Source organism: Rhincodon typus, chromosome 15, assembly GCF_021869965.1.
Source record: "Rhincodon typus isolate 14 chromosome 15, sRhiTyp1.1, whole genome shotgun sequence".
In the NCBI taxonomy this organism is placed as follows: Eukaryota; Metazoa; Chordata; class Chondrichthyes; order Orectolobiformes; family Rhincodontidae; genus Rhincodon; species Rhincodon typus.
Window position 1 is genome coordinate 48,303,324 of NC_063346.1, and position 14,218 is coordinate 48,317,541.

At 39.9% G+C, this 14,218-nt stretch overlaps 2 protein-coding genes across 2 annotated transcripts in view; both read left to right on the plus strand.

The window, feature by feature from the left end:
- The window catches only part of LOC109914298 (plasmolipin), an 83,054-nt gene that overhangs the window by 15,651 nt on the left and 53,185 nt on the right, over positions 1 to 14,218 (plus strand). The gene's annotated exons all lie outside the window — the stretch shown is intronic.
- The window catches only part of tgm2l (transglutaminase 2, like), a 23,677-nt gene that overhangs the window by 7,424 nt on the left and 2,035 nt on the right, over positions 1 to 14,218 (plus strand). Inside the window, exons 2-8 of the mRNA XM_048605925.1 lie at positions 2,076 to 2,283; positions 3,216 to 3,357; positions 3,858 to 3,961; positions 6,969 to 7,211; positions 8,732 to 8,998; positions 11,283 to 11,443; positions 13,679 to 13,815. Coding sequence (XP_048461882.1) covers positions 2,076 to 2,283; positions 3,216 to 3,357; positions 3,858 to 3,961; positions 6,969 to 7,211; positions 8,732 to 8,998; positions 11,283 to 11,443; positions 13,679 to 13,815 — 1,262 coding nt within the window. The remainder of the gene's footprint in view (positions 1 to 2,075; positions 2,284 to 3,215; positions 3,358 to 3,857; positions 3,962 to 6,968; positions 7,212 to 8,731; positions 8,999 to 11,282; positions 11,444 to 13,678; positions 13,816 to 14,218) is intronic.

Consider the following 14,218-nt stretch of genomic DNA (forward strand, 5'->3'; position numbering starts at 1 on the left):
CACACACATACACACACACACACACACACACACACACACACACACACTCTCTCTCTCTCTCACACACAAGTACACACACACACACGTACTCTCACACACACACACAGAGTCAATATAGCTATGACACTGTACACTTTTAGATGCATGTTGTAGCGGGCAGCTATGGGTAGTGATGGAAGAGATACCAAGTTCTCTCTCACTCACATTATTTCCTATTTGCATATCTTGAAAGAATTGACACTGAACTTGTTTGGCTGAGCCAACTGGAAGCCAATCCTGATTAATTACAAGACCCTTTCCAGGTGCATATATGTTTTCACAGGTTCCACAGTCATTATTAAGCTCATCATAAGAAATACGCAAGAAATTACCCTTAGTAAATCTGCGTTTTTTTCAGTTGGTCCACTTCAGGACACCAGAGCGTGACACTGGTTGACTGGGCACATGCCTCGTGTTATCTGTTGTTTGTTGAAGTTCTCCTTCTGCATTCTGTCTTCTTTGCTTCTGCACCAAACCCTTAAGGATAACCACCTACTAACCTTTGCTATTCACTGTGCGTGATCAGAGACAGCGTAAACTCTAATTGGATTGCCAATGTATGAACAGCGCATAATCAGTCTCCGATTCGCTAAATGCTACATTGCATGCCCAATTCAGTACTGATCTTTAATGGTCATCTTACTGATATCACTTCCTGCTATCTCCTGATTTATTCTTTGACATGCTAATCATGTTATAAGATCAGCTGTTTAGTAACAGCTTACCTCTCATAGCTTGCCAACTTTGCAAGTCTTTACAGGGGTAACATGGCACCAGTAGAGAAATGTATGAATTTCTTAGCTTATGTAGTGTGACCCTCCCCTGCTTCCAATTAGTTAACATCATCCCAGATGTTCCAACGAATGCATCTAAAAATTCCCAAACTTAACAACACTTTTAACTCAATAACTGTTCATACCTAAAACAAATTTAAAACTCAAAAGCAAACCATGTATAACTAAAATATATACATACTCAAAGTTACCAAACTTAAGCCATTTTAAAACAGAGCTGTAGACACATTTTACCTTAAAACAGTTCTACACTTATTAGCCTAAGTTAACCATAAACCCGTGATCTTACTTTTGGCCTGGGCCTTGCAGCTGCCTTTCAGAAACTGTATAACAAATAACTACAATCAAGCAGAGCTTGCTTAAACAAATAAAATAATTCAATATTGAAAACTAACTGAATCCTAGACACTGGCCATCATGTTCTGGAATGAGACTTTTCCTTTTATCCCCGTTGTGATGTATCTTGTCACTATGGTCACCACCTAGTGTCATGGCTGAGATGCATCTGTCTTGTAATATTATCATTGTAGGCTCACCATTCAGTACCACAGGATCATTGTGAACTATTAATTCTTGTTTTGGTATCTAATGGAAGCATAGTTTGGCTGTGTTATTTTGACCTGATTGCTTCCTGTAAAATGTGTACTCATTTTAACCTTATTTACTAAATTGAATTTAAAGTACAGAGGAAAAAACTCATTAAAAATAATGCACAGAGATTTGTTTGTCTCTTATTTGTATCAATGATGAGCCAGATAGCCAGTCAACTATGTGCAAGATCAGCTGTAAATAAGGAACTGATTGTTTTATTCAATGCTGGAATTTACAACCTATTCCTATTTGTCAATCACCACGTGAATTTTTTGGAAAGAGGGAATCCAAGCACCTTAAGTATAAAAGGTTCTTTTTAATGATTCCAAATGGCCTGGCTAATATTTGGCATTTATTTCACTCTGTACACAATCTGAGACTGGCTGGAGACATCAGAAGATGGCCTCAGATAGTACCTAGTACTGGGCAAGCAAGTTTAACATTTTCTTGTTAATGGATAAAATGCACTGCATTATTCTTAAAGTACGCAAAATATAAAATGAAGTCTACAACTGGTTTGTTTTTATTAAAGCTACCTCAATATCAGAATGATTTGTATATTAAATCAACTTAATAAAGCCCCTTCTTCATCCAGAGACCCTTTCTTTGTCATGAGATTGTGTGCATATTTGTTCATTTATTCCTGAACAGAAGGCTAGTTATTTTATTTTCTCCTCCAAGGTGAATGCAAATGATGATAAAGGTGTGCTTTTGGGAAGGTGGGATGGTAATTATGCTGATGGGATTGCCCCAACCCGATGGACTGGGAGTCTCCCAATTTTGCGCCTATGGAGCAGTTCCGGGGCTGAGAAAGTGCGATATGGACAATGCTGGGTCTTTGCTGCTGTAGCTTGCACAGGTAAGATCCTGCTAAGTTTCCACACCTCTTTGTGAAGCAGCCTTGGATGCTCCTCTCTCTGAAAAATGCTTCATAGATACCCAACCCACCTTGCCACCCACTCTAAACTCACCAATATAATAAGGGGCTGGAAAGGGTGCACTGTTAATCTGCAATTAAGGGTCAATTGAGCATTCCTTAAAAGGCTCAATTGACCCTAATGTTTCAATGCTCATAATACAAATGGGATGGGCAGGCGAATGGGCAGCTCGCTTTTATAAAAGTTTTTAAAATGGATTGAGGGGAACTGGAGTCTTATCTTTAGAGGGTTCCACTTGTCCTCTGGAGGCACAGCCCCAGAAGATAGTAGCCTCCTTCCTTCCTACTTGGACAGACTTTTAAATCCATGTCTGCAGGATCCTCATTAAGGCAGCAAAACCCTCAATGCTGTAAACCCCCAAGCTACTTGTGTTGGGAGCCTGACTAATCAGTTATGGATTTACTTGTAGTCTCAGCAGTGACCACTATGGAGCTCTGCCACTGTTTAGGCAATTAAATTGGCTGTATCTCCAGAAGGTGGGACTTCCTGTCACTGATGGGCACTATGTTAGCATGCCCACAGTGCATTATGGCATGGGGCAGACAAGCCCCCACCCAATGTAAATTTCTGCGCAGGAATATTGACATAGAGTCACACTCTTGGCTTATTTCTTCCCTTCCTTATTACACACTTGTTGTGACAAACCTATAGCATCCTCAGCTGAAATCACCAACTAATGATCAGACTGGGGATCAAACATTCCCTAAATTTTATAATTGAGTTGTTGACTGGCAATGGCTCTAGTGAGTGACTAATAGAGAAAGTCTGATAAGTACCTACAGATTTGGCAGTGCCTTGAAATGCTAGTCGGAAATGGATGCATTTCTCACTGTACTCACATCTGGTTTTCCAGTTCTCAGATGCTTGGGAATCCCGAGTCGTTGTGTTACAAACTATTCATCTGCTCATGACACAGATGGCAATCTCAAAGTGGATCAGTATTATAGCAGTGAAGATTATTCGCGCATTCCTTCTAAAAGGAAAGATATGGTATGGTAGGTATTCCCTTTCAGTGCCTGTTCATGGGCAATATATATATCCATGGCTGTGTGACAATTCGCAGAGATCATAAATTTAATGCAACTGTCTGTAGAATTGTGCCATTTGGGCTTTTTTAAAAATTTTGGATAACTTTTACTTAATTCCCAATTACCTTTTTCCTCTTCCTTTGCTTGTTCTGTCACAATTTCTAGTCTATCAACTACTCCATACTCTTAAAGGAGCAATTCGTGGGCATCCAATAGGCAAAGCAAGTTTGCTTAACCCTAATGGGCATAGTGTATGAAATCTTCTCTGCTTTTAGCATCAGAGAGAGGCATTGAGTTTCAATGCCGTTGTCAACACCATTCCTTGTTTGATGTGTCAAGTGGTCAAGTGTTAATATTTTGACAGCACATGACTCCCAGCACATCTCCATTCTCATTGCAGTAGGTCCAGTGAATCAGGATGAGTACTTCTATTGTAATTGTTTCACATTACTACGTGGTTCACACAGGAACTACCATTGCTGGCTGGAAGTATGGATGACCCGTCCTGACCTTCCCCCTGGCTATGACGGATGGCAAGTCTTGGATCCTACTCCACAAGAACGGAGTGACGGTAATGTTGGAACTGAACTGTCAATAAATAAATAAATATATTCTGTTATATGTATATATTATATGTAGTTAATGGTGTCCAGGTTGAATCCACATCAGTTTGTATTTGGCTGTGAGAGGGTCAGAAGAAGATTGCTTTACCAAGGTAGACTGAGAGCCATCATATCTATTTGGCTCTGAATGAGATTTAAAAACAAAATCACCTTGCCTCATTATGCTTCACTGTTCCTCAACCCACACATGGATCCATATTGCCTCCATTCCCTAATGCTCAAATTATTAAAAATATTGGGACAGAAATGATCCACTCAGTTTCTTGAACTACATTTGCCATCCAATTGGACCACGACTGACCTCTATCTTACCTCTCTGTTTTGGTTCCATAAACCTTTACTATAATTTCTAACAAAATCAAGCAATCTCAGTCTTGAAATTTTCAATTCACTCCTTGCCTCAACAGTTTTTGAAGAGTTCCAGTTTGCTACGATCTTTAGTTTGAAGAAGCACTTCTTGACATTAGCCCAAATTGCTTAGCTCTAATTTTAAAGTTGTTTGGTAGCACAAAACATGACCATTGTTGGAAGGAAAGATTTTCAGCTTGAACTTGTCAGGACGAATGCAAGAAAGCCAAAATTCAATGTTTCACAACAATTTACACCAGAGACAAGAGTACTGATTAGTTGGCAAGTCAACTCCAAGGGACTACCTCACTCAGAGATAGTAAGAACTGCCAATGCTGGAGTCAGAGATAACACAGTGTGGAGCTGGAGGAACACATCAGGCCAGGCAGCATCAGAGGAGCAGGAAAGTTGAGCCCAGGGTCCCGACCCGAAACGTCAGCTTTCCTGCTCCTCTGATGCTGCCTGGCCTGCTGTGTTCCTCCACCTCCACACTGTGTTATCTCAAAGGGATTACCACCTCTGCACTCTGATTGTTATCCTTACAACCAATTTAAGATAATCAGTATTGCTGGTAATGTGGCTTAATTTCAGTTTCTGGAAATAAGATATATTCACACATAGGGACCTGTTCTCTGTAAGCAGAAAGAATATGTTCAAGCCTTGCATTTTTATTGAAACACTTGGGAGCTTGGGAAGCCTATATTTCCCTGCTGTCTTCTGCATGGCAACATTATGTTGACCTATCATCACTGTTTTATTCTGTGATATAAATTATGATTGTGTGAAATTTGGCACTCTTGTATGTGTCCAGATGAGTGTAACACGAAAAACTTAGCAACATGATTTCCTTTTCAGCAATTCTTCCTTTTTTCTAGATTCTCCCACCAGAGGAAATAATTTTTCTCTATCAATCCCATCAAATCCCATAACTGTCTTCAGTTCCTCAATTTAATTGCTTCTTTACATTCTGTACTGAAAGGAAAGAAAGCCAAGTTTATGCACCCTGTCCTCATAATTGTTCTGTTCAATCTTCATATCAATCTGGTGGATCCACATTACATTCCATATTGCAGTTTGATGAGTCTTAAAACTTTAAGTACTTACCCAATTTTCTACCCCCCATCTGCTAAAAACTCTGACCTGTGCCAGGGTAGGTCCACAGAGACTATTCAGTCCTTGCCCATTAGTCATTTTTCCAAAAGTAATCCCAGAGAATGAGAGTCATCAGGCGACAGGAATCCGAGCAAGACTGATCCTGTGCCCCTTCGTTCCTCCAGCATGTGTGCTTTCTTAACAATGCTCCCTGCAGATCACTCGGGAATTGAAATCCTGTAATGTTTATTTCTCCAGACACTCTCAGGTTCCAGAGCAGTGAAGGATATTGGTCAACTAAGGGGCCTAAATAACAATATGTTCATGTTACAACTATATTTGAGATGCCTTGACCTAAAATCAATGTGGCCTCCATATGCAGCTTATAGTAATGATTTCACTGTAGTGGAAAGTGCCTCAGTGTGTTAACAGTGATAAGCGTGCAGTGCAGCACAGTTAGCATTTATTGCCCATTCCTACTTGCCTGTGAGAAGGTGGTGATGAGTTACCTTCGTGAATCACTGCTGTCCATGTGATGCTAAGGAAGGTGTTCCAGGATTTTGACCAAATGCTGGATATATTTTCAGTCAGGATTGTGTGGGACTTGAATAGGAATTTACGGGGTTGGTGGTGTTGCAATGCATATGCTTTTTTTGTTCTCCTAGATAGAAGATATTGTGGTTAGGATTACAGAATCTTGAAATTTTGGCAGAGAGGCTGTCATGTTGACCCTATTTTACAACTACATCACACTTCACTGCTTTTTTGTGCTTTTAAGTATTTTTCTTAAATGTTTATCTAATTTCCTCTCGAGTGTACAGTTGCTTTTGCATAATGGCCCTGGTGTCATAAACCCCATATTGTAATGAGTAGACTTCTTTTGTGTTGGTATACTTACTGCATTCATGCCCTTTCTTGCCCACAATCAGTCTTTCACTATTTACCGTCTCAAACATTTGCATTATTTTATACGTTTCTGTTAAATTGTTACATGGCTACAGCAATGATTCAACTGCTTGAAGTTGTTTGGAAAGTTTCATTTCATGTTCAACACTTGATGTAGCGATGTTTATAGTTTAGGGTTTTATTGCCTGTTTTCTCTACCCTCCTGGAGATATGCACTGGGTATAAGATAGTGGTCATTAGCAGGTCTCCAGTATCTCTCACCAATTGGCCTTTCTTTATCTCCAAGCTGGTCACTGTGCTTGTTCTAATTAAAGTCCCACTCACTCTCACTCAGTAGTTCAGGGGCTCAGCATGAGTCCCCATTCTTCCCCTCTATAGTAAAGCTGTTGAAAATACTGCTGTGGAATTTGGGTGTGAACACTTTTGGGTTTAATTGAAACTCTCAGTCTAGGCCCAACCATGAAGAATTGCTGCTTGGCGGATGTAGTGGAAAGCTCACCTCAGCACCAGTTGCCATTCTCAGGAGAGGAGCAGGAGCAGGATCAATGTTACAAAATGGCCCAAGAAAGCATTCCTCCAATGTCTATAGTGGTGTCTTTGTCCTTTCAGGCATTTACTGCTGTGGTCCTTGCCCTGTCAAAGCAATAAAGGAAGGTCATGTGGATGTGAAATATGATGCTGTGTTCATCTTCGCTGAGGTCAATGCAGATGTGGTTTACTGGCTGGTAAATAAAGATGGATCAAAACAAGAGCTGGGAGTCAAACACCACCAAGTGGGAAAACAGATCATCACAAAAAGTGCCTACACAGATGAACGAGAGGACTTAACACATGATTACAAATACCCAGAGGGTAGGGGATTTTTACTACTCATACTAGTAATAGGGATGTTAGATGAGAAAAATATTGGACTAATTTGAATGCAAGGTTGGAAGCACGTAAGATTGGGTGGAAGCTGGCATCTACATGAATATTACACTGAAGTGATGGCGATGAGGTATAAATCAAATGGGGATGAAAACCAAAATTGAACTCAATCCCATCAGTTTCCAAACAGGTTGCTTAGGTTAAAATTGGCTCCTTTGTTACTGTGTGAAGAATCAACAAATACACACAACTGATGAGCTGTCAATCCAATCATTCTTCCTCAATTGAATTCATCCCGCCTATCTTTGTAAATTTGTACTCTTCCAAAACTCTGCTGCCGATACTTTCAATTACTCCAAGCGCATTAACCCAGCGCCTCTGAGCAGATTGACTTACTCTGGGTCCTGATGTAACACCACTCAATTCTAAAATCCTCATTGTTGTTTTCCAAGCCAACTTCCAAATTGTGATAGCTTCCTCCAGCCCTGTGATACTTCAAGATCTTTATGGTCGTCCGATTCTGGCTATTTGCATATCGAAGATTTTAAATGTTCCACAGTTGACTGCCATGTTTTCCACTACCTCAGCCTTAATCAGTGCTTTTACCAGGCTTTACCTAGTCTATTCAGATATCTACTTTGTCAAAGATGTTTTTTATTGGTTTTTCTTTTGTGTAGCAGCTTGAGATGCTTTACTGTGTCAATTTTGCTACATAAGTATAAGTTGCTTCACCAAATCAGATGACTATTTTAATGGATGCCATTCCCTGTGTAATATTATTGTCTGAAAACTGAGAGTGGGAGGGCTCAACTGGAAAAATTGTGCTAATCTTGATAGAGTGAGTATCTTCTCTCAATTTTTATAAATCTATGTTTTAATGCTAACTTTAACATCATCAATCATTTTGGGTGTGTAGTTGCTGTACCATTGGTCTTGTACATACTCAAAACAGTAGTGAATACACAAAATGACAGAAGCGGAGTAATATGGAAGTAATTATGGTATCCAGTGGCATTAATTTGTAAGCCAATTAGACCAAGATGAATTCAAGAGTTGGCTTAATGAGTTGGTAAATGGCATGAAAAAATAACACAAAGAACTGCAATGCTGAAATCTGAAATAAAAACAGAAATTGCTGGAGAAACTCAACAGGTCTGGCAGCATCTGTGGAGAGAAAACAGAGTTAATGTTTCAAGTCCACTGATCTTTCTTCAGAACTGGAATTGTGTGTTAAACAGTGTCACAATGATGACAGACTAGCTGTATTTACTCTCTGTTGTTTCTGAATGGACTTCCAAGTTACAAACAAGTGCATGCCCTGCAGTTACAAGGTCTTAGTATCACTGTTCCCTAAACAATGTTGAAAAGCACCTTGTTTCAGTTATGGAGGGGCAGTTTCTATCACTAAACTCTTTATCTTGTGCTACCGACCTCCTGCCCCCTGCTTCAAACCCAGCTTCGGCTCACATTACCTCATAGGGTGAACACTGTGTTCCATTTCACAGGATCTACAAAGGAACGGAAAGTCTACAACAAAGCCGGAATGAAAATCAGATCTGCCAACATCCGGGAAAAAGATTTAAAGATCAGCATTAAATATGCTCAGCCAATCCTTGGAAGTGATTTTGACGTCTATTTCAGCATTGTAAACCATGGCTTTATGGACAAGGAAATCCATTTAACACTGTCTGCAACAACTATAACATACAACGGGTTTATTTTAACAGAATTCAGCAAAAGGTCAACCACATTAACGTTAAAAGCTGCCACAGGTAATTGCAGTTTTCTACAAACTGTGAGTGACTGCATTTAGGGTCAGTAAGCAAATGTTTGCTTTCATGGTGCTGTGGGTTAGAGTTTGAACCTGAAGTCCTGTAAAACTGGAATGAAATAGGTGCAGTGAGTTTATAATGCTTACTGTGCCAGAGAGGTAAGGAACAGTTACCAATGCATTCCCCAAGAGAGAACAGGAAGTTGGAGAGACAAGGCATGTTATACTTCTCTTGCAGCTTGTCAAGGGCAGTTCCAATGTTAGTGCTGTTCAGGAATTAAAGTCTCAAGCAACACTTCAAATCTAAAGATAAAACATGCCACTCTAATATAATAGCTGTGCCTTAGTGATAGAAGCATACGTAAAGTACTTTTTAATAGTTTGTGATGATGCTTAGTTAACACGTTTAAAAATTATCTGGAAAATGATGTATGGTTGAATAACCTACCAAACATTATTATCTAAATTCAAACTTAAATAATAGGGTATTATGGTGGCTCCGTGGTTAGCATTGCTGTCTCACAGTTTCAGGGACCTGGGTTTAATTCCACCCTTGGGCAACTGTCCGTGTGGAATTTGCACACTTGCTCCATGTCTGTAGGGGTTTCTTCCAGGTGCTCTGGTTCCCTCCCACACTCCAAAGGTGTGCAGGTTGGATGGATTGGCCATGGGAAATGCAGGGTTACAGGGATAGGGTACGGAGGTGGGATGCTCTCTGGAGGGTCAGTGTGGACTCAATGGGCCAAATGGCCTGCTTCCACACTGCAGGGATTCTATGAATGCATCTTGGAATGTCAGAGCCCCAGACCCACTTTAAGTAGCCTCTTTGAGGAGGAGATGGCTTTCAGGGAAAAATTGGAGCAGTTTTCCAAGGAAATGTGTTCTTGATGCTTTTCAGGTCTGCTCAGAACAAAACTGTGAACTTTATTTCACCTTATATAACCTGCTAAGTTCAATTGGAGTCCACCTAAGATAACTGTTGAACCTAAGTACACATAGCTCTGAGTCACATCTCCCAACCAAATTTTGGTCAAATCCTGACATGTTATTTTCTGTTGTGTTAAAACTTCAGAACTGGGAGCATCCTGAGGAAGCTTCTGGTGACTGTGCTTTGAGCATGACCAGCTTTGCTTCTTTTTACATTTATATTCTCTTATCCTAAAAGCAAACCTCATCCTCTAAATTACATTAAGGGTCTTGAATGAACAGTGTTTTTTCAGTGATCCAAAATGTATAAGTTTCTTGATAAACTGTCAGATGTGAAACAGTATACGTTACTATTGGTTCCTGCAAAAGCAGCCAATGGGAGTAAGCAACTGTGACGGTGTATAATGCCACACAATGCGAGATTTTTATTCTACAACATGGCTATTGAGTCATGAATGCTATTGAGGAGAATTCAGTCCCAAGTGGTGGTGGTATCATTCTAGGCTGACTTGGTTAATGTCTGTTACTCAGTGTCAAAAACTAGCTGCCTACTACACAACTACCCTCTTTGCAATCCCCATCCCCATCCCAGCAACCCTCCCTAACCCCCAACAATTCCCCTCTCTCAGCATTGAGGGCTTATAGCAGGAGATACCATCAAATGTATACTTACCTTTTTTAAAATTTTTGTACAGAGATGTACTACTGAGGCTACATAAGGCTCTGGAAAGACTGCATTTGGAATATTGAGAGCAGATTTGGGCCCTGTATCTGAGGAAGTGTGTGCTGGCATTGGAGAGGGTCCTGAGGAGATTTACAAGAATCCTGAGGATAAAGGGTTTTCCATATGAGGAGCGACTGGGGACTCTGGGTCTGTGCTCAATGAGTTTAGTAGGATGAGGGGGGATCTGATTGAAACTTACAGAATACTGAGAGGCCTGAAGAGAGTGGACATGGAGAAGATGTTTCCACCAGCTGGAGATACTAGGACCTGAGGGCACAGCCTCAGAGTGAAGGGACGACCCTTTAGAACTGAGATGAGGAGGAATTTCTTCAGCCAGAGGGTGGTTAATCTGTTGAACTCATTGCCGCAGAGTGGTGCAGGGGGCCAAGACATTCAGTGTATTTCAGACCAAGATAGATAAGTTCTTAATTAGTAAGGGAATCAAGGGTTACAGAGAGAAAGCAGGAGAATGGGGTTGAGAAACATGTCATCCATGACCGAATGGTGGAGCAGGCTCGATGGGCCAAATGGCCTAATTCTGCTCAGTATCTCATGGTCTTATGATCGTTTGCCTCAAAGGAATGCAGGAGTCGTTCTATGGAACTAACCAGTTATTTATCTTTGCTTTTGGTAGTTCAGAAAGAAGTTTTGAGACTGAAATACAGAGACTATGGTGAACATCTCTCTGAGCACAACTTAATTCGAATGACGGCCATGCTAATACCTAAAGGCACATCTGAAGTGAGTCTTAAGGAGTGCGACATTGCCCTGAATCTGCCTCGGCTCACGGTGAAGGTAAACACGAGAGTCCTCAGAGTTGTTGAGATAAACAGGCTTATAGTATCTTTGAAGTGAACTTTGGGTTGGAGGTGTGATTGATGATGTTTAAACCCAGCGGAGGACATAGTTTTCACTTTGATTCATTGATATGATTCTTCTTGTGTGTGTGTACAGATCCAGGTTTGTTTTAACTAGTGGAATCCTCTCCTGCCTCTATCTGAGTAGCTTTGCAGAATCAGAGCAGAGTGATATCACTACTCTTGAGCACCCTGTTCTACTGCACTTTCTTTTCATTTATTTTATTTCTTTTTCCACTTGTACACACACAGAAGATTCGAAGAGTAAGAAAATGGTTTTATCTACAGTTGAATCAGAAAACATTAAACAATAGTTATTTTAAACAGAACTGTTATCTGGTTGAGAGTTCAAAGCTAAGGAAAACACATTAGAGACTGATGCGTTTAATATAAAGAAGCATCAGCATCAGTTTTACCTTTGAATTGAAGTTAGTAAGAAATAAGTTATAGAAAACCACCAGCTATGGTTATGTGTTGCTAGGCTGTGATAATAAATCAAATATCAAGAGTATTACAAATGAGAAACAAGTGCTGATGATACTGACAGAGGATGATGTTACATATTGGTTTTTCTAAAAACCTAGATTCTGTGCTTTTAAGGTTATGTTAAAAACACATACAGTATCTGCTGGCTGAGTCGGGGTCAGATAAATACCATGGAACATTTGTCACAAACGTTGTGCTGTACATGACAGAGCTAACACTGGGAGATGTATTAATTGCAGTTAAGTGGTCATAGATGACTTGAGAAGTGGTAAGTAGCTAATTATCCTATTATAAGCTTTTTTTCTAACAATGATGAAACAATAACCTCAGGAATTGCAGGTTTCAAAGTTGCTTGGTCCTGCAACTTTGTCAGCAGATTATTAAAATGAGCCTGTGATCTTTCCTTACCATAAGAGTAACGTCAGACCCTTTCAATGAAAGGATTTTTGAGTACAGCGTCATTGTTGATTTTAACACCCTAGGTTTTTCAAGATTTTTTCCAGGTTTTTGCATTTAATATGTTGAAGACAATCCAGGAGCAAAAGTACCTCCGTAACCTCGTATAAAATTGTCAGTATGAATTAGAACTTAACAAAACCTCAAGGCAAGACACAGTAGGCTAAATGCCAAGCAGTTACTTACACATTGCATTAGCCCTATGTGTGTGGGGCTCCAGGCAGTTACATGACCCTTAAAATATTGACAACCTATTTTAGCAGTAAAATGGATTTATAGTATTTATAGATGGATTGTATTACAAAATGTCGACAGCCAGGTTTGGTATTTAAAGTAGCACATCTCCACCACTGCACGAACAGGTATGAATATCTTTAAACTCTCAACTGACTGGGACATAATTGATGTTAAAATATATTTTTCTGTATCTGTTTTGAACAGGATATTATCACTGTACAAAATGTATCTATTTCTTCTTACTATTTCATGGGACATGGGTGTCTCTGTTAGGCCAGCATTTGTTGCTAAAACTGAATAGTTTGCTTGGCTATTTCCAAGGTGTTGGTGGGGATTGTTAAGAGTCACTCACATTGCTGTAGGTCTGCAGTCATGTACAGATAGTAATGCCAGACATCCTCCCTAAAGGACATGAATGAAGCAGATGGGTTTTGAATCAATGATAGTTTCATGGTTACCATTACTTAATTCTGGATTTTTATAATCTGAATTTAAATACCACAAGTTGCTGTGATGGAATTTGAACTTATGCCCGTAGGGAGTTCTGAACAAGGGTCATATTGGGCTCAGAACGTGAACTCTGTTTCTTTCTCCACGGACACTGTCAGACTTGCTGAGTTTCTCCAGCACTTTTGGTTTAATTCCCAGGACATTAACCTGGCTCTTTGGCTTACTAGCCCAGTGACATTACAACTGAACGACCTTGTAACATAGATGCAATCGTTATCAATGACCTTTAATGTACGCCCTGACATTATGGATGCAAAGCAGATGAGAACCTGATTTTTGAGCAGAAAAACAATGCCAAACAAGATTTTTTTCCACAGATTTGTGTAAGGGTCCACTTTTATCAATTTGATTATATACAAAGAAATCCAGGAATTAATTGGTTTTAAGAGCTCCTAATAAAATGTTAAAAATTAGACATTGATAAAAAAGATTATATTCAAATGAAATGGATGAGAATGTCTGAAACAGTCTTGCTTGGCTCCAGGTAATCGGTGAACCAATTGTGCATAGAGAGTTAACTGTCCAAATAAAGTTTGCAAATCCACTTCCCATCACATTAACCGAAGGCATCTTCAGTGTGGAAGGCACTGGACTCACAGATCTACAGGAAATTAAGTCTCCGTGAGTAACAAATTTTAATATTTCTGTAAATGACAAAAATGTTTTAGAGTGTGACTAATTGATACTCTGCAAGTACTGTTCATCATCAGATATTTGCCATGACCAATGTTGCTAATGTTCTGCACTCGAAATGAATATTTTTAATGGGTATCCTTTTTCATACTAGTCAAACAAACCAAAACATGTGATGTTCCAGGTGAACAATCCCTGTGTGTGCCTAAGATGTTACAGGTGAACAGTTCCTGTGTGTGGGGGTGATTTGTACATGTTACCGTACCTGTGTCTCTGCAATAGTGCAGGTGAGCATACCTGTGTCTCTGTGACGGTGCGGGTTAGTGTACCCGTGTCTCTGTGACGTACCCGTGTCTCTGTGACGGTGCGGGTTAGAGTACCCGTGTCTCTG